Raw genomic sequence first — 20,552 nt, 5'->3', positions numbered from 1 at the left:
AATGATCTCTTTGAGAATATTCCTCATACCACAAAGTGGGCACTGGACCTGCTGTTATCATGTTTGTTGTCGCTCCCTTCTCCAGTTAAGCACAGAAGCAACCATCTTAAACAGCAACAGCATCACTTCTAAATTAGCCTAAGTCCCAGCACGACCCTGTGCCCAGAGAATTTCAGGTGATTTCCTGAAGCAGTGGTACAGCTCCTTGTCAATAAGGAAATGTGGTGCTGGATAATTGTTTTCTTATAATGTTTAAAATAATGGTGTTACTCCCTTGTAGTTGCTGGCGTTCATTTAAAGCGTGTAGGAATGAATCAGCCTGTTGTTAGCAATGGTGAATCAATATTTAATCTTATTTTGCTGTCAATAGCTGTTTTGTTCACTAAAAATGTCTTTCAATTTAACCTGCGTCTATCAGACTCTCCTGAAATCCAGAGAACGTATTGGAGGAGAGGGAACGCAGGTGGAGGAAAGGGTATTCCCAATAGAGTCCCTAAATGCCATAGGATAAATTCTCAGCTGCTGTGAAACTGGCATTGTGTCGCCTCAGTGAATAATACAGCACTGCTTTAAGCAGCAAAAGATCCGAATCCAAAGCGATAGAACAAAGAACAAATCTTTCAGTAGTAGATAAAGATTTTGTTCTTTATAAGAACGCTGAGCATTGTCATCTCCTGGGACTGAGTGTGAGCTCCCGAACTGAACAAAACTCCCACTGAAGTTGCATTGAAAGACTCAAATCTGTTCTTGGACTCTCACCACCTCAGGCAACCAGCGCCCAGCACGAGGAAATGAATGAGGAAAAGCTGGCCCCTCATTCATTTCCACTGTTGCCTGGAGGGCCAGTGAACTCTCTCTGTTCACAATTTGGATAGTAAAAAGCAAGAGACAGAGCTGTTGCTGCAGAGGCGTCTCAGTCGCTGACTTTCCCCTCTGTTCTGTCTGCTAGGTTAGGCTCCAGCATCCAGTTCACCTGTAACGAGGGCTACGATTTACAGGGATCCAAAAGCATCACCTGTAAGAGAGTGAGCGACATCATTGTTGCCTGGAGTGACCACAGGCCAGTGTGCAGAGGTAAGAAGGCAAAGTTGTTTTTCACTGAGTGATGAGGACTAATGAGAAAACCCACCACGTCACGTTCATGCATCACCCATTCTGTCCTTAAGTTTGTCCCCACTTGGTTGCTGCCTGTTGCCTTTTCCTTTTGGCTTAGAGCTCTGCTTCTCAAAGCAGTGTTTAACTGGAGGCTGCCCTATGGAAGACCATCTCTGGTTCCTCTCAGAGGCAGCTTCGTACAACCCCTGTTGTTTAACTTCTGCTTGGGTCAGTCTTTCCCTCCCTTTCAAAGACAATTACGTTGTCAGGCAGTCCTAGAACAGTTCAAACCTTTGCTGAACATTATATGCTGTTTTCAAAACCCTCACTCAGACAGGAGGTGCAGCCAGGAGAGCAACCTCAGTGCTCTCAAGCTGTTTTCAGACATCAGCTCTGTGCTGCTGGTTGGTCTGCACTGCACTGTGAGCATTTGTGCTCTTGGCAATGGGGGTTTGGTCTTGCCAGCAGTAGGACCTCATACTTCTCCAGTGGAATGGAATTAACAAAACTAATTCTGTTCACTGTGGAGCCTCATTAGCTTTCTGCCCCTTTTTGTTTGCTCCACCCCCGATATTTCCCCTTAACATTTAAGGAGGGGAGGACACGAGGTGGAGGTCTGGAAGCCAACATCAAACTGGTCACCTTCTGGCCTCACCGAGAGCCATCAGCAAATGGAGATTTGTTTCAGTGAAGAAATGAGAACTGGTGTCCATTTTGCCCTTGGCCATTCTGTTTTCTTTCACTCTATCCTTTCTCTGTATATAAAGTGGCATGCATAATTGTGCTGTTTGTAATGCTAATAATGAACTACTTGTAATATTTGAAGCTAAATCCATCTAAAGCTCTTAAAGTCATAAATTGGTATTTTTTCACCTCTTTTTTCTTTAATTTCATCTGCAGAGGTTTTCAAGGCTTTGGAATCCCATCTAATTCTTGAAACAAGCGTAGAATAAATTGAATCAGTGTAAGAGGATATTTGGCATAAATATGTGACACTATAAAGGAAATTTATGGTGTCCTCTCGCAAGAGATAAGAAAGGATTTGCCTGCGTTATTAGGATTCTATGAATCAACTTAATTTTTTTCCTACCACTAACTTCTGGGTTGTTTCTTTTCTTCGTAAAAAGTTTCCCTCTTGCTTTTTATTTCAGTTCTAAAGCACTTTTTCTGTTTTCATTTTGTTGCTGGGTGACGGGTTTCTTTCAGCTTGCAGGGCACCTGATCAGCCAGTTCAGATCCATTGGACTCTGCCATCTTCTGATGCGTGGTAATGGAGCATCTTGCCACTGGCTTGGAGGCTGCATTTCAGCTTCCCCATCTGCAGCAGGATCCCTAAGGGTCCCAGGGAGCGTCTCTTAATCTTTTTTGTGCTCCTGTTGCCCACTCTTAAAATGGGAATAAGAGGGCTTAACTACTTTCTGTAGGATAGGGTAGGTGTAATGGCCGCCAGGGGCTGGGTCACACGTGCAGAATGCAGATCTGCCATGTGGTCAAACAATTCAACCAGGACATCATTCTCCATGATTCGCTGTTGTCTAGGGATGGAAAAGCCTTGCGGATGCCTTATTTGCAAGTATGACTCCTTTGAAACTTGAGAGATGAATTTTGAGGATCCATTACAACAGCAGATGCAGTTACAAAACTAAGATGCTGTTCTTCACATTTTCTGATTAAATATTGCATCAAAGGAACACCACAAGCAAAAAATTCCCCCTTAAGCACTTTTCAGCTTTTACTTTACCTAAGATGTTTTTGAGATGTGAAGCTGAGTTGCCATCGTCGTTCTTTGAGCCAGCAGTTGTATCAGAATGAAGTCAGCCCTCACCTAATGAATTTTTGATGTGCAAGATTTTTTTTAGGCTTGCAAGGAGGAAAGGAAATGTAACTTTCCTGGAACATGAAAAAGGAACTGCATATTCCATGTGGTTGCTTTCATTGTCCTGGATGTGAAAATATTTCTTCGAGGGCTTTAATATAATAAGAAAATACTAAATCAGTGTGAGAGAGAGGAATGCGTTGGTCTGGTGGTCCATCTCTTTGGTAGCTCCTGAAAACACCCCACTCATCCCATCATCACAGATAAATGCATCTTCTCTGATGTCACATGGAAGACAGTGACAGTTTTGGCTAGTGAACAACCCAGCAACAATATTTCATTCTCCCACGCCTTCATACTGCTGTGCATCTCCAGTCTCTACACAAGGAGCACAGCGTTCATCTCCAGGCCAACACATCTCCCTCACACGTCTGCCTTGCTTTTCTGTTCACAGCACGGATGTGTGACATGTACCTCCGCGGCCCCAGCGGTGTGATAACATCTCCCAACTACCCCGTCCAGTACGATAACAACGCCTACTGCGTGTGGGTCATCACTGCGCTCAACCCAGCCAAGGTAGGTCTTGGAGATGCATTTTTTTTGTTGCCTTCACTGAAGCAATGTGGAGCTGTGCTTCTTCACAGCACTGTGCTCTGGCGTTTTAGCCCTTCAGGGTTCTATTTCTGAAGTCATAGCCCCTCTCTCTCCATGGGCTTCTCACATCCCCAACCGTCGTTATAGACTGTGACGTGTCATATTCTGTCAGTGCTGAAGAATCAGTTTATTAAAGGGTGTAATTAAAAGAGAATGTAATTATTTTTAATTGAAATCTCTTTGATATCTTGGTGAGAATGGTGGTGAAACACCGAACAGCTTAGCAAAGCATCTCCCTAAGCCAGTGCTCAGCTGTGCCAGAAACCCTCATTTCTCATCACTTCTTTCTGGATGATAGCTGTCCCATAACCAACGGGGATTTCAGCCCTCAAACAAGTATTTCTCTTCACTGCTATCTAAACAGTATTTAAAGTTAATACAGAAGTCCTTTCCGTTGTGTTTGGAGCAGTGGATGTTGGTAGCGATGTTTGTTTTTCCCTTTTGGTCAACTTGTACAGTTTGGAAGCGTTCAGATTCAGTGTCACTGATCCATCCAAGGCTGAGGCCTTTTCCATTTTCCACTGGCACAGGAAAACAAGGCTCAGAGCCTCTTATCTCTTCTCCCCTCCTTGCAAACTCTGCCTGCTCCTCTCCTCCAGATCTGTATGGGAAATAAAAACAAAAAGGACTCTGTTGCTGTGTAGCTCAAAATACCCCGAGGTATTCAGCACTTCTGCTCTTGAAAGAAAACAGTTTTCATTCTTCTCCGTGCCTGGATTCCTCCTAACATAATTTTCATTAGTTCAGGAGCAAGCCTTGCATTCCAAGGCACTGAGCTCATGTGCTTATCCAGTCAATTATTTCTTGGGCCTTGCCTCCAGACAGCCTTGCATTCTGGCACTCAGCCTTATGCTGCTGATCCAAGGAAGTCATTTCGCAGACATGATGGTGTCCCAGGATCTCATCGTTCACAAGAAGTTGTTCCAGTCTGTAGGAATGCTGGCAGCCATCCACACTGCAGCCTGCTTTCTGCAGGGATGGGGTGGCACTGTGTGCGCTCACCTGCGGCGCTCAGCTGAGTTCTGCTGCTTTCTCCCCATTGACCTCAGTGTGAAGCCTTTAATAAGTAGACATCGTCGGTGGATTGCAGTTCTAATGAGGGGTATTCCTATGTTCCAATTGCAGAATGAGTTTGTAGTTAAAGGGCTGTCATTAGCAGGTTTGGCTGCACAGGAGCCTCGTAATGACCCAAATTCTGGGAAATTGGGTTGTGAAATCAGGGTATTGTTCCAGTACTCATTTATTAGGAGTGGTCTGCTGGTTTATCAGACCCTGGAGGTTCTCCTTCATCAAGGTAATGTGCAACTGGAGAGCAGACCACGTGTAACTGCAGCCATTGCTGCTCACGTCTCAGCTGTGTCTCAGCCTGCGTCCTGCTGACCCTCAGATGTGTGTTGCCTATGTATGGACAGGCTGTTGAGTACATCAGCTTTTTAGGCTGTGATGTATCTATTATATCTCTTTCTTTTTGTACATCTTTGTCTTTCAAATATGAACAAAATCCCAATTTCTTGGATAAAATAATCCTGGCTTTAGAAAGAAATGGTGCTGACTTAACCATGGATATTCCCTGGGTTTTGGGCAGGCTGCCTCTACCGCTTAGGAGGGAGGAAAAGGCAATTAAACACCAATAAATGATTACAGGCCACACTGACAGGTTTTTTTTGACCCTTTTTCACATTGCTTTAGGGTTGAGTTTTTGGAATCTAATGTTCAGTTCTGTTCATTTTCTGGCTTTTCTGCCAGCCTCGTGCCTAGCCCAGATGGTAGCAGCAAACTTTCTCTGCTTCTTCAGCAGTGCCATAGGACAAACTTCTCCTTCTGGAAGCTTCCTGGGCATGCTGTCTCATTTTTCAGAAACTCACTTTCTTTTTTTAATTCCTAGAGTCTGAGTTTCTCCTCTTCCCCTGGTTAGATTCTTTAGGAGCTTTTAAAGCTGTTTGGTCATAAGCTGTTGGGAGCGAAACCAAATCTGTTCCTTAGCTTTTGTACATCACAAAGTGAACTGAGATTGTCAAAATCCACTCCTTTCAGTACGTAATAACTCAACAGAGGTTGACTGGAACTTCTGCTCCATGCTACAGCATGCCCTGTATGGAGGTGTAACACAACAGAAATAAGAAGGATAGGTTGATAAATCAGCAGTTTGTGTTACCTGTCTGTGAAAAGACGGCTGGTTTCCTTTTGTTTGAAGTGATAAATAGTTAATTAGCAACATCAGCTTATGAAAGGTTTCTGAGAGAATTTGTTTGTTGAGCGTTTCATCCTGGAAGCACGATTTACAGGTAGGGAACATCTCAGTCTCTTTGAAGCGAAGCTGAGAGAAATGCAGTGACTGTTTTGGGAAAGGCACTGGTGTGCATGCGTGTTCATTGCACGGTGCTTTGCATGCTCACATTACTTGGAGCTGTAGAAAACTGCACAGAATCACAGAATCACCCGGGTTGGAAGGGACCTCAAGGATCATGTAGTTCCAACCCCCCTGCCTAGCAGGGCCACCAAACATCCACATTCAGATCAGGTTGCCCAGGACCCCGTCCAACCTGGCCTTGAACACGTCCAAGGACGGGGCATCCACAACCTCCCTGCAGCTTGACAGCTCTCCTCTGCGTGGCTGTGTGAGCCCAGGCAAGGTGCAGGAGTAAATGGGAGACAGCAGCATGGAATCCATTGCTGTAAAAGTGTGTAAAGAGTTCATCAAGGCTCCAGACACCAAAGCTTTGCAGAGAGGACCACGGGTCTCATGGGTCAATGTACAAAATGCCAAGTCGGTTCAGCGGCACAGAGGCTCCTTTCATCCAAAAGCAATCCCTGGTGCTGGCCTTGGGGGCAGCTATGGCCACACGCTGCAAGGTGTGCACAGCTCCACGTAATGCTGTGTTCTAATGCCTGGTCAGTCCCTGCTATTCGTGCCTCACAAATCAACTAGTGCTGTTTGTTGGACGTTCCTGGACGTGTCGAACTCTGACTTTAAGGCCCATGTTAGAAGCATGTTGCTAGATTGGCGAGCTCACCTCCCTGACTCACGTTGCTTTTGTGCAGAGGGGATGATATCATCACTGTGGGGCCCCCAGCATGGGTGAGGGAGGAGTGGAAGATGAATTAATTAAAATGCCCATAAAATACTTTGAAGATTAAAGCATTCTGGGCCAGAGCTGAAGCCTGCTGAAGTCAGTGGTAATCTTTTCATTGACTTGAGTGGTCTTTGGATCGTGTCCTGTTCTATGGAGCTTTTAATACGAGCGATGGGAAAACCACTGAGCTGAATTTAGAACTCATTTGCAAGTCATCTGTTCTATATTTGGAAAAGAACTGTGAGCCAGATTCTCTGAGCTACATAATCCCCTCCAACTTTGCTCAAAAACCCACATAAACAGCATTAGGGGCACAGTGCTCTTCAGCTGACAACTCGGAATTATTTCCTATACAGGGGATGACATAGAAAAGCTATTTGGGGGAGTATTGAGGGCTGACAGATTTTTTTCCCCCCCCCCAGTCTTTGGTGCCGTGGGAATTATTTTCAACCACACTGGAAAAATAAATCACTGGGGAACTGAGAAATGCATATGATAATTGGTGCATTTGCATCAAAACTATTTCTGAACCTTCTTGACATAACAAATGTCACTGGTTGGTATTTCTCCTGGGGTTGTTCTCACCTGGAGCCCAGCTTGCCAAATAAAGCTCTGTCCAAGCTCCTGTGTCATCGGTGGAGAGAGATGGGTCCCTCCAGGGGATGATTCATCACGATGAGGATGGATGCTGGAGACAGGGGAGGACGGGGGGAGAATGAGTAATGTGAGCTTGTAAAGCATTGGAATATAACTGCAAGAGGTGCTGTGCTCCATGGAGAGGGCGACTGTGGGATTTTTTTTTCCTATGGATGTGACTGCATTTCAAATCACTTTGCAGTATGGGAAGCCTGAGAATCAGGTGTCATTTGAAGCCTGTTTTCTCAACTTTGCTAATTGCTTCCTGTCACTTCACTAGCTTAAAATTGAGGTTTTGTGTCATCCATGTGTTTGTATGTGCTGGTAGGTCTCTTGTTGTTTAATGAATCATTAAGTAATTTCCAGCCTATAGCCCAAATAGGAAAGGAAAATGGATAAATAAGTATTATATTCAGCGTCCTGCTCCGGAGCCACAAGGTTAGTCTTCAATATACTGGAATATAATTAGTTATTTAATTAGGGTCAGACTCCCTAGAATGCGGTTTACTTGAACGAGTGGTTTAACTAATGATGTGTGCTGTTCTACAGCCCTGTGTTCTTTGCATTAATTACATTATTCCATCGTTACATGGCTTAATAATAATCTGCACACGTTAATATTTTGATACTACTGACTAAAATTAATGCTTCCAAACTTCTGTGAAGGACCACAAAGCCTCCTGTTCCAAGATCCTGCTACTTTCGGGTAATGTGCTTCAGACAAATACCACATTTGCTTTTCGTTTAAATAATAGTAATTGCATTTCTATATAGAGGGTAATTGCATTTCTGTATAGAGGATGGCAGCACCTGGCAGTTCAATTTGAACTCTGCACGCACCCATTATTTTTTAAGAACCCTGAAGCTGTTTGGCATCTGATAAATTAATAGAAGTGGTTGAAATTGAGGAGCTCGCAACAGAAAAATGCTGTCATCATCCTAGAGAGTACCTGCAGGCCTTGGAGAGAGCAGAGAGATGTGCTGGTGTTTAACAGAGCCCAGGTGATGGTTGCTTTGGGGTCTGATTGGGGTGGAGTTGTGGTGGCAGCTGCAATTTCCTCTCCCCAGGCAGCAGGCACTGTGTGCGCACTGGGCTGAAGGTCCTCAGTGCTGCTTTGGTAACTTCATGTGTTAGGTACCAAAAGGTGGTGGGAAGCTGAATTTGGTCCTGGAAGCTGCTGATAGTTGGGAAATGCAGTTTGTTTGTGGGTGAAGAGAGGAGTGCATTCAGCTCTCTGTGCTTTCCTGGGTCTGTGCTTTCAGAGGCAGCTCCTGCTAAGGTCAGCTGGTGTTTTCCACAGATGTAAATTGTAAAGCAAGTCTGTAAATGAAGCTCTCTGCCTTTTCTCTTTGTTCACTTTCTCCAAGGATGGATTTAAGGCCTTTCTCCCCAGTCTCCAAATGTAATTTTCAGTTATTTGCAAATAAAAGGTTTCAGGAGAGACTCGGAACTTGACGTAGTGGGACCTCTGCTCCCAAATGGTGCATGCAGAGCTCCATGAATCCTGCCTTTTGTTGGGGGGGAAGGCTGGACTGAGCTGGGGAAGGATGCACAGCTGTGGGCAGGCAGTGCATGGCAGCTTACAGGGCAGAAGGCAGTGGTCACAACGTGTTGCATGGGTGGTGCTGACAGAACAGGAGCAAAAACTTCTTTTTTTTCTACTGTGGGAATGAAGGGGTCATCTAGAATATCAGTAGGTAAAGCAGGAAAACCTGATAGGTAACTTCAATGAGAGCAGCTGAAAAAAGTGCCACAGGACTCTAAAAAGTGATGTCAGCATTGGTGATGTCCTGAAGACAGTAATGGTCTTATAAAGTGCTCCTCAATAGAGCAGCAGAATGAACAAGGTGGGAGGATCTGCTGGCTGCCTCGGCTGTTGGTCCTTATTAACACACTGCATCTTTGCCAGGTTATCAAACTGACCTTTGAAGAGTTTGAACTAGAAAGAGGATATGACACTCTGACAGTTGGTGATGGAGGACAAGTGGGAGACCAGAAGTCTGTGCTTTATGTGTAAGTACCACGTCCTTAACGTGTCTGAGTGCTGAGATTGAGCAGATGTGGATGGATGAAGGAGCCTGATCTGCTTGCTGTTCCTCACTGCACATTTTATAAGCTGGTTTTCATTTTTGGTGGAGCTGACTGTCCGTGGTGTTTTCTTTTCTCATCACATTCTCTTAGGCTTCAGCTGACAGAAAGGCTTTTACCTCTTTGCTTCTCCTCTCTTGAATTCCCTTTGTCAGGACCCCATTGGGAGAAGCTGAGGCTTTCCAGGGAGCTGGGAGAACAGGATTAAAATTTGGATACCAAAGTAAATGCAAATCAAGCAGAAGCTGAAAACTTTGGACCTCTCTCCTGTGCTGCCTTTCTTGAGCAGCCATTTTTAAGAGTGCAGAGTGGCTGTGAGTGCAGTACCTTCGAGTCACAGCAGTTTGCACCCAGCGTGCAATTGTGTGAATGCTGATATGCAGGGAGAGGCTGAAAGCAGAGCAAATCATGGGGTGTGCAGGACAGTGCCAATGCAATCAGGTCTTGAGCGCATCTGAAAGCGTGGCTTCTTGTCCTGCCCAGGTGCTGTTGCCTCCACTGAGTAAAGACATGAGCCAGGGGTGTCAAAGTCTTCAGTGTCTTTTCCCTATGAATCTGCATCCACTCTGCCTTCACCCCCCTTAATGTCTGCTGTCTTCCTGAAGTCTCCATTTCTCTGAGCTTCATTTTGCTGCACTTTTCAGGACGCAAACAGCAGTGATAGTGAAATCACAAACTCCAACCTGCCATGTATAGAAATGTGAAGTCTGATTATGGCAAAAGTGTTTGTAATTAAAGTGTCACAGAACGTTTCACAGCTGATTGGTCCAAATGTGCAAATTACAGCTGAGGGAATCATTTGTAAGAACTTGCTGAAATGGCTTCTCACTCCCTCCCCTTTCTGTCTGCTGAGATCTATGGAAATTTCACTGGATTTTGTTCTGATTATTCCACGTATTCCATTTCACCTTTCCATGTATCCTCACGTATTCCATGCTTTTGGTTATTCCATGTGTCCTCAGTCTGTATTAGGGATTCAGAGCTGTGCAAATGCAGGTGCAGAATCCCTGTGACTGACTGCAGGGTGTTGTGGTCTCTTCTCCCACTGCTGGGGAACGCTTCCCATTAAATTGCTGATGCTAATCCTAAAAGGGAATTTATTTATTCATTACCTGGGAGAAAAAGTTGAAAATCAATGAAGGAACCCCCATGCAGAAAGCCAACCCTGTTAAATATGAGAGTTCTTATTACTCATCATTTATTCGCTGCTGTTCAGGAGGAACTCAGTCCTGCACTTTGAAACCAAGAAATACGTTTGAGTCAAGTTTCATAGCACCAGACGTTACCCCAAACTGAGGTATAAAGGACCATTTGTTTTCAGTCTCACTCCCATGCCTGTAAAATGCATCTCAGAGAACATAACAGATTGTTAGGCTGAGCTTTCTGACTTGCAGTGAGGATTTTATTCCCCAAAGTAACAAGCACCCAGATCAATCATCCAGCTTGTTAAAGTGGAATGGGAAGGCATGCAAAAACTATTTAAAAAAAACCCCTTTTCTGAAGTTTTTTTTCTTGGTATGTTCCTTGTTCCTGTCTGTCTGCTGCTTAAATAACTTGAGAAAAATCAACAGTGGCACTTTTTCATCTTTTCCCATCCACATCAAACTCTCTGGATGAAAAACAGTAATTAAGAAAAGGTTACTTCTTCATTTACTAGCAGATACAGAATCCCTGTGACTGACTAGAATCAATAAAATGCCTGATGGAGCGCTGAGGAGTAACGGAGCAATAGATGGGTACAGATGTGGGTATGGGAGATGGGTGCAGTTCCAAGGGGAAGCCCTGCAGGTTGCACAGCCAGAGTTGCAGAGGTGATGGTTTCAGGCGTTGTAGTGGCTCCTATTGCTTATGTGAGTGGTAAGAAAATCTGTGGGATGGGGGGAAATGCATTTGTACGGCATCGTTGGTCCCAGTTCTGATGGTAGGTGCCTGTGTGGGTATGGGAAAAAACCTGGACTCAGCAGGCAGCTGGTTTAAGGGTGTCAAGCAGGTGGAATAAATAGCACAGCCCTTCAAGCACTCGTTTTGCATCACTCTGAGCAAACTGTAACTGGCAGATCAGCCATACTGCCTCCAATTACCCAGGAAAGTGAGGATTGCCATAATTGTGCCTGGAGGTTGCAAGTTCCATTTATTCACGAGATGCTATCAACACACAGCTGCTGGGTTCGTTCCCTTGCAGCTCTGGGTTGCAGTAATTCTGCTTTGAGAGCTTGGGGTTCCATTTTATCAAGTCTTTCAGGTGCTGCTGTCATACTTGAGAACGATGCCAGGCAGAGGCTGTATCTATACATATGTATGTGTTTAGGTTTAAGCAAACACTACAGAAGAAACCACCTACCCACCCGCAATAGTTACGCTTATGGTGACTTACAAATTGATCTCAGGTGGTACCTTAGCAGAAATAGTATAATGGCATTGAGCACTGCCACGAGGACAGACAGCACTCGTATTGCTGGAGTAACGATCCCTTCCCACGCACCGGGACTCTGCTTTCAGAAGCAGAGAGAAGGAGCTGTGCTCAAAGTGGGCATCTGTGCATGGAACTGCCTGCACGGGTGCTGTGTGGGTGGAGGATAAAGCTCTGAAGCTGTGTTGAACCACAACGAGGTGATTAATCCCAAAGGCTGAGCGAGCCAAACATGCCTCATTAATGCAGCTTTTATTGGTGGCATTTTTCTTAATCTCATCACTCTCAGAGCAGCGTCCTTGTGGGGTGGGCTCTGCCCTGATCAGCCCACGCTGCTGGGATTAGTTGTGTTTTTCCAGGGGCTCATAGGATGTTCAGCAGATTGGAGGCTCGTGCTTTGTCTTGCAGAGCTTTTCTGAGATCCTGGTGGAAATTTCTCTGTTGGGAAAGAGATGCAGCAGAGAACGTGCTGAAATTAACTTGGGAATACCAGAAAATATCTCTAAAAGGTCTTAAGAGGAGTCAGTCATCACTATGATTTGTGGGAATTTTCTTTGCTCATGTTTTGCTTCAGTGAGAAAGGAAATGATTACTGTTGACGCTGGATAAATATATTGTAATGGTGGTACTAAACTGTAGTTACTAAAGCAGTGGTGATAATAACCTGCAGGCCCTCAACTCTGCTAAAGGACTCATTGCTGTATGTGGAATGCAGAAACCCACTGAGAGCATCATCTGCCTCGAAAATCTCTCCGGATTTGGGGCAGTGTTCTGTCTTGGGGGCTGTTCTTACTGTAGAGGCATTGTCCTGGTTGTATGCTGTCCCACAGTGGTGTAAGTGACCTGTATTTTGGTGAGAAAACTGAGGTTCAAGATGTATACAGACTGCTGACGTGTTTTATTTGTTTGTACAGCTTGACAGGCACCACAGTCCCCGACCTCATTGTCAGCACACAGCACCAGATGTGGCTCCTGTTCCAGACAGACAGTGTCAGTAACCTGCTGGGATTCAAAGCAACGTACGAAGGTAACTCAGGTGTCTCTCAGAATATAACTGTTTCTAAAAGGAGATGAGATGGGTTCAGCTGCTGGTGAGAAAGGAGCTTCTCCACATACTGAAGCTCTTCAGAATTTGCCTTAAAATTGAAGCTTTGCTCCAATAAGAACAGCTTCTGTGATTTCCATGAGAGCAGGCTGGATGGTTAATGTTTCATTGCCCTCTCATCTGCTTTTTTGGATGAGTTGGTGAGCTTCAGCTGAGTGATGACATCTGCAACAGACTGTGCAAGAATATGAGATGGAGTTATCAGTGGTTCCAGTAGATCAGCGGTCTGAGCTGCTAATCCAGAGTGTTACAAATGGAAGGAGAATTAATTCTGGGACTTTTATAAAGAAACCCTTCAGATGAATTAGGATGGGAATGCTGAACTCTGCCATAAGCTTCTATCATTTCTGTTATAGGTATCTGCAAAGTTAGAGAAAGTAAAAGTACTCCTTAATTCTAACTGATGTAAGGGAACAGTGCTTCTAGCTGAAGCTCTGCCTGGGTCTCTGTTCAGAGATGCTGCTGGATTTTGCAGAAATTCCCATCCTTTGTGGTCTCACAGTGTGTGAGCACGACGGAGCATCGGCTTCCTCTGAGGGGTCCGAAGAACTTCTGTCTGATGGGCTCACACCCATCAGTGGAAGCTTGTTATCTATGATAAGCTTGTTGCCACGATGCAGCCTCCAGCACGGGAACACTTGCATCTTCTTTTTGGTTTTGTTGTTGTCTTGAATTCTTTTTCAAAGCGTTTTCAGTTTTGTCCCAAACCTGCTGATATCGGGGATGGCTTACTCAGCTCTGATGCCTAAAAGCAGGCGTACAATCTTTATCTAGACATGGGGACTGATGATGAAAGGTCTGAGTTGCAGCAGCTGATAGCAGCACTGAGGCTTAAATCAAACTGTTTCTCTCAAGGGCCCTCAGTGCACATTAGTATTCATCCATATTTAAAATGTTTGCCTTGGACTTACTGTGTTTCAGGAAGTGTCACATTGTGCTGGGCCAGGAGCTGACCCTCCTAGTGCTGCTGATTGATGCTAAAGCAGCATCAGTTAGGAGCCTGAAGGGACCTGACCTACTAGAAAACCTGGTCAGACCAAATGCCAGCATGACCAGCAGGCTGAGCAGTGCCTGGGAGGGGGACTGGGTCACAGTGCTCCACTATTTACAGGATTGCAAGACCAGGTCAGCAGAAAGTCATTAGAGACATAGATAAAAGACAGTGGAAATGAGGAAGGGAAAAAAAAAAAAAGGCAAATCCAGCCTGGTTGTCCAGGGAGCATCGTAACGGTGCCGTTTCAGTGTTAGTGGCTGTGGTGGAACAGCCTGAAAGCACGCTTTCTGCAGTCACTGTGATGTCTATTTCTGCCACGTTTGTCAGTGACTGATTTTCGGCTGCTGCACCTCCACCTGCCTGCTGTGGAGGGGTGAAGGCACTCCCCAGCTTTGCTTTCAGATCTGATCTCATTTGTCAATCTCATCCCGAGGGCAATGTGGGCATATTCTTCTAGTCGTGTAAAGATTCGGGGCCTTGGTTTATGCTGTTCTTCTATGAGCTGTGGGTCTATAAGGAAGTTGACTTTTCCCCACTCTGGCTTGCTGAGATGTTATGGATGGCTTCATCTGTAGATTGCTGTATTAGGAGCTGCTGCCTGCTCTTCAAATCCTTTCTCTTTTCCTGGGCATCTTTGCAGTCATTGTATAGCAGATTTGTGACCTTGCAAAATGGATTTCTGCATGAACAAAAATACAGTTGTGTGCCTGGCCCTGTCCTGAGGTTCAGTTGACCTCAGATCAGCCGACTCCATAAAATTCATTTTTGCAAGTGCTTTGAGTTGCAAAGCAAGATCCATTTAAGTAAAAGGCAATTAGCATTTGCCAAATACATTATGAAATTATACCTAACTTACTAACAACTTTCAGTACCGGTTTTATAGGCACACTTCTTCCTAACTGCGAGAGGAAAATTACAGCTAATGGAGCAATATAAAGTCAGGACCAAAATCTGCCTCCTAGAAAAGCAGAGCATTGCTTGTAGAGTACATTTAAATAGCCATGCATCCTAAAACATGCAAGTTTTAGTGTACCTTTTAGGTATAATGCAACCATAAAGCCAGTTGCTAGGGCTGAAATGGCTACACCTAGGAGACTTATTGGTGCATGGATTTTAGGACCTGCTGGAAAGGACGTGCTCAGGAGGGCGATGTGCCATCAGATTTCTAATGTGGAGATCTGGGAGAGGGGGAACCTACCTGGGAATTTTGCTTCATTTGTGGGTAAAGGAAGAGTCATACAAACCATGAGATGTCTGGGTTCTGTTCTTTTCCAAATCTGCACTGCAAGATTGGATTCTTTTGGAACACATGTTCAGCTGGTACAAATCGGTGTGACAGCATTGATTTTCAATTAAGCTGTGTCAGTCTTTACCAGCTGAGGATCTGGCTCATTAATGCTCATGAAGATTACTTCTAAATCTCCTATGTCTCAACCGCAGCCATGCTTATCCTTTTAAACAGACATTCTCTCATAATAGTGAACAATGTTTTTGGACTTGCAGAGCTTGTCGGAGGAAATCTGGACTAAGCTCTACTTTGCTGCAAAATTCTTATCCTTCTCCTAACTGTGGCAGGCAGATTGGTGCTGCAATTTAGTGCTTGGCTTGTGAGAGAGCTTGCAGCCTCGTGGGGTCCCAGGTCTTCTCCCTTTAATCTAAGAAAACTACAGAGAATACCTTCCCCCTGGGGCAGGCTGCTGTTCCACAGCCATTGGCACAGTTCTCTGGGAGCTCCCAGGCCATCCCCCTCCTATAGCTTTCTTTAAGTCGTTCCTCCAGGTAACGTGTTCCAAACTTGGTGAGAAACGTGGGGTTCATTGGGCAGGGTTCAGGCTCCCATATAGATAAAGGTACTTCTGAAAATCCCAGGCCTTATCCTTTTGCCATTATTTTCCCCATTGGTGGAGTTGGAGGCGTGTGTGGCGTTTGTTCCTGGTGAGCTTGAGGTTGTTACAAGCAGTAGTGTCCAATAAAATCAGCAATCCAGAATTCACTGTCAGAAAAATATTAAAACGTGCAAAAGCAGGAAAAAGCAGCTGTTAATGTAATCATACATTTAAATTATTTCTATGTTTTTTAACATAAGGTGGCACTAATCTCAAATTAGAACTTCATTTACAGGCCCTCAGAAGCACGAATACGGTTTGGGTTTCAGCTGGCACTGGGTTAGTGTGGGTAGAGCTGGCTGAGGTCTGTGTTCTGAGGCAGCAGCGTGCTGCAGGCAGGGGATGATTAAACAGTATTTATTGTTGCTGGGATGCTGACGAAGTGCTTGGCTGTGGAGAGGACAGCTTTGCAGCTCAGACGGAGAGCTGTGCTGCTAAGAGGCTTAGGAGCTGCAGCCTGAAGATCTCCTCTCCTGACCTTTCTGGTTTTAATCAAATTGGTGCTGCCCGAGGCATTGGGTCGGTGAGCTTTGCTGGGTTGCCACGTTTCTTTGTGCATATGCATTAGATGTAAATACAGAACTCTGAGTAGATGCTAGCAGACAAGCTGCTTACAAAGGTGTTGGCATGCACGTGTCCTTTCCTCTGTCCTCACACACAATTGCACCTTGCTGCTGGGTGGCTGCAGGTGTTTCACACCTCTGTGTATCTGTTCTTAGGTTCTGCATTGCCTTGCTTTAGGCTCGTGGTGAACTCAGGAAGCAGCGCTGATTTCCCACTGCGTGTTTCCATTCAATATATTGACTCCTGCCATAAAACACTGCTGAGCTGGCTGATGTGAGGGCTTTTAGCTGATAGTGCATTGGCCTGAGCTGCTCCCCAGGTCACGTCCCTTGGACTTGAGTTTCACCTGAGTTCAGTGGATGGATCTGACATCGCACTGTGGGGTTTAATGAGCCTGGAGGGTCCATCTCTGCATTTCCCCTTCAACAGCAGCTTGGATGGGAGGGATGTGACAGAAATGCAGTAAGAAGAAAGGTGCTTTCCTTTCTGCTTTATCCTCTCCTTCTCGTCCTGTTTCCTCATTAGAGCCTTTTTTCCTCGTGGCTGGAATCAACTCAAAGAGCTAGACAAGAGAAACTCCCTGCTTCCGGCTCATTAAAGATAGGTTCCTAACACTATTAGCTTTCATTAGTTTAAGCAAAGTTAATATAGATGCAAAACTGTGTGTATAAGACTAAGTATACTCTTAAGGGTTTTTCAGACCGGAACTAATATTTGTATGATTTCCTCAGGTATGTCTTCTGAGTGCTCACAAATCCCACATTATATGGATGGTGGTGACACACTGGAACAGGCTGCCCAAGCAGGTTGTGGATGCCCCATCCCTGGAGGCACTCAAGGCCAGGCTGGATGTGGCTCTGGGCAGCCTGGTCTGCTGGTTGGAGATCCTGCACACAGCAGAGGGTTGGAATGAGATGATCTTTGTGGTCCTATTCAACCCAGGCCATTCTGTGATATGATTCTTTGATGTGTTTTTGCTAGTGCTGCATCTCCGAGATGCTCCAGTTCATGCAGAGCTGAGTCAGGAAGGAGCAGAGATGCTGAGCCCCCTTAGAAAGGGTGAGATGTGGAGTTCTGCAGTGTGTCCAGTGCTGCCAAATGGAGCGTTGGCTGTGGGACAGCATTGCCCACACTGCTGAGGTTGCCACTCAGGGTCCCCCACCGCTGTGGGCTGCTCAGTGCTGAGCAAAGCGCCCACCCCCAGCACACACAGCCCAGAGAGCAGCTGGGAAATTCCTGCTGAACCAATTTCTGATAGAAACGACTGTTTTGTCAAAAACCCATCCGCACAATGTAATATTTGAGAGAGGATTTTGAAAGATTCATTTCAACTTGTTTCATTTAAACAGTGTCAAAACACTTGATTTGGATGTTCTTGTTTGGTTTTGACTTCTATTATTCTAGTGGGGAAACGATTGTATTTAAACATTCTTCAGGTGAAACATTTCAATCTTACCAAAGTAACATGTTTTGATATTTCTGAATCACTCATTTTTGGAATTTCAGCTCTGCCAAATATCTCATGAATTTTATGATGTATGAAAAGAAATGTAGGAAGCGGGGAATTTGCTCAGAGCAGAGATGCTGTTTCCAGACTTCTGTGAGTAAGGAATGGGGCTGGCTCTGTTTGCATGCTGCTGACAGTGAGATCACACACGTGGTGAAACACGTTAGTGTGATTCTTTGTGTCTCTGCCATTCTTATAGTGGTGCTTTCTCTCTCTGTAGTTGCTCAGATGGGTTTGCAGAGCAGCACTGGGGAGCCCATTCAATCAGCACCTCGAGAGCACCCCTGTTACCTTTATTCTTTCTTAGCAGAGGCTCAAAAGGGAGTTATTTTCTTTCTCTGCTTGGCTGCATTTTTTTTTTCTGATTACCTGCTAGCCAGAGCATGTCCTGATCTTACAAAGGCACTGAGTGTGCTGGACACTTGGAGCTCTGCTTGTTGCCCTCTGTGGTGGCTGGAGCTTCATAGCACAGCACATCTCTGCACAGCCTCTCACTGCAGTTCCTATAGCCGCTGCAGAGTAGGAGTAGGAGTTTGGGTCTGAACTCAGGTCTGGGATGGCCCCTCACCCTTGGGAATGCAGTAGCAGAGCTCTGCAGGCTTTGTGGGTCAGGGCTCTGTGCAGCCAGGGGCACAGGAGTGGTGCATCCCCAGCAGCAGGGTCCCATGGGGGGAAGGAGCCTGCAGGGTCCCAGTGCTGCCGCCTCTCAGCGCTGCGAGGGGTGAGAAGGAATGGCACAACGAGAATTCATTTCTAAGGGCTGCTGAGTTCTGGCAGAAGAATTTATCATCTTCCTGCGTCTGTTTCAGGTCACGGCAGTGCATGTTTAAATATGCATTCCGCCCTTCAATCTTGTTACCATTTCATGACTTTTGAAGCTCGGCTTTCTTCCCACGATTTACACTTTCTTCTGCTTTTTTATTTTGTAGAGTAGTGTACAGTTCAGTAGTTCAGTGCTGCTTTACCATCTGAACTGCTGTACCTTTCGTCCCTCATGCGCAGTGCAGACCTGCAGCGTTCAGATATTCAGAGCCCCCAGGAGGATGCACAAATCCCAGCAAACTGTTTCCAGTGACAGGCGAAAGAAGAATCCCACTTCACACCAACTTTTCTATTAATATTAATTTATGTTAAATTATTTTGGGGATGCTTCATTACCTGGCAGTGACTTCTAGTTCAGGATGCGCGCAGCGGTAGCAGAAGCGAGGTGCCTCGTCGTGACTTCTATTCATAATACACCTGTATCTAAGTTGCCTCAAGTCAGCATAATAATGAGGTCGTTGTTGTTATTCAAACCAAATTGGAATATTAGATGGAGTCATGCAAATCTGGGATTATGCGATTTTCTTCTGTAAAGAAAATGTCATAAAAGAAGTTTCCAATTTGGTGTAAGAAATTGAAAACGGGGAGAGAAGACAGCGAGGCTGATCATAGATGATGGGGACAGAAAGCAGGGGAGGCTGCAAGGAGAGATGAATGTGAGGCAGATGAATAATGCTGAGCAGTGAGATGACTGCGAGGCAATGAGGAGCTGTCGGTGTTGGTGATGTGGAGCAGGGGGCCCTTTTGAAATGAAATCATATGGAGCAGCAGATAACAGCAAGTTGTGCCCGTGCTTACATGAAGTCCCACTATGCACACAGAGAAGGATGAGCACTGTGCACGCAGGAAGGCATCAGCTGTCAGCTCGGGACCACACGTGGAAATGGGATGGGAGGTGGTGGGGCTGGAGGGAGCAAACAGCAGTGCTGCAGCACTGCGTGCCTTCGTGCTCATGGCCGAAGGCTGCAGGGTCTGCCCATGGTACGTGTGGTTTAACACGAGTCCTGGCAGTCAGGTTGCTGTGGCTGTGTTCGTTAGGGGCCTCACGATGGCCGTGCCAGGCACACGTGGGTGGACGCACAGCGCTGCTTGGGGTCACAGCCATCCCCTCACTGCTTCTGTTGTCCTTTCTTTCAGAGATCGACCAGGGGAGCTGCGGGGATCCCGGCATTCCGGCCTACGGCAGAAGAGAAGGGTCCACATTTCGCCACGGGGACAGTTTGAAGTTTGAGTGCCAGCCTGCCTTTGAGCTGAAGGGCCAGAAAACAATTACCTGCCAAAAGAGTAGCCAGTGGTCTGCTCAGAAACCTGTCTGTGTTTGTAAGTCAGTGAGAGGAGGCGGCTCTGAGATGCTTTCAGTGCGTGGTGAGGCGGTGATGTTGGTGCTGTGAGCCGTGCTGGGATGGCAGAGCTGCAGGCAGTCGTGGCTCAGTGCTCCCAGCAGGGCAGGGATTGGGGGCAGCACCCACAGGCACAGCCCTGTGCACCCGCTGCCCTCCCAGCATTTGCAGCTCGGTGCTGGAGAGAAAGAAGCACTTCTTGTAGCCGAGATGGGGCGACGACAGCGAAATTTAAGATCTATTGAATTAAATTCTATTTCTGGCCGTTTAATTTTCTTTCGTTATATCTGATGATATTCAGGCTCCCTGCTGCTGGACCTCAATTTTTAATTTGTTGCATGAGTTCTCAGCAAAAGTAGGATATTATGCTCTCAGTAGTGACCAAGGGTAACATTTCCAGATGCAAATGGGTGTTATGTGCACAGTGCCCATTGGGTTTTAATGGGCTCGCATCCTTTGAAGATACACTGGGCAGTCTGCATTACTGTAGTGACTGAACCTTCACGTTTTGTTTGAGCTTTACCAAAACTCACAAAAATATCTGCATTTTCTGTGACTGA

General features: G+C 45.7%; 1 protein-coding gene across 2 annotated transcripts in view; it reads left to right on the top strand.

Annotated features, from left to right (window-relative positions):
- The window catches only part of CSMD2 (CUB and Sushi multiple domains 2), a 230,522-nt gene that overhangs the window by 100,871 nt on the left and 109,099 nt on the right, over window positions 1-20,552 (top strand). The window contains exons 10-14 of one of the 2 annotated variants that reach the window (XM_052698617.1): window positions 950-1,074; window positions 3,366-3,487; window positions 9,186-9,289; window positions 12,689-12,801; window positions 19,790-19,972. The exons of the other annotated variant lie outside the window; for it this stretch is intronic. Of the exons in view, the coding sequence (XP_052554577.1) occupies window positions 950-1,074; window positions 3,366-3,487; window positions 9,186-9,289; window positions 12,689-12,801; window positions 19,790-19,972 (647 nt within the window). The remainder of the gene's footprint in view (window positions 1-949; window positions 1,075-3,365; window positions 3,488-9,185; window positions 9,290-12,688; window positions 12,802-19,789; window positions 19,973-20,552) is intronic. 2 annotated transcript variants of the gene reach the window in all.

The sequence above is a fragment of the Tympanuchus pallidicinctus genome, unplaced genomic scaffold (assembly GCF_026119805.1).
Source record: "Tympanuchus pallidicinctus isolate F22 unplaced genomic scaffold, pur_lepc_1.0 scaffold33, whole genome shotgun sequence".
NCBI lineage: Eukaryota > Metazoa > Chordata > Aves > Galliformes > Phasianidae > Tympanuchus > Tympanuchus pallidicinctus.
Note: the sequence above shows the minus strand (reverse complement) of the source record. Positions and strands in the feature narration are given on the sequence as shown.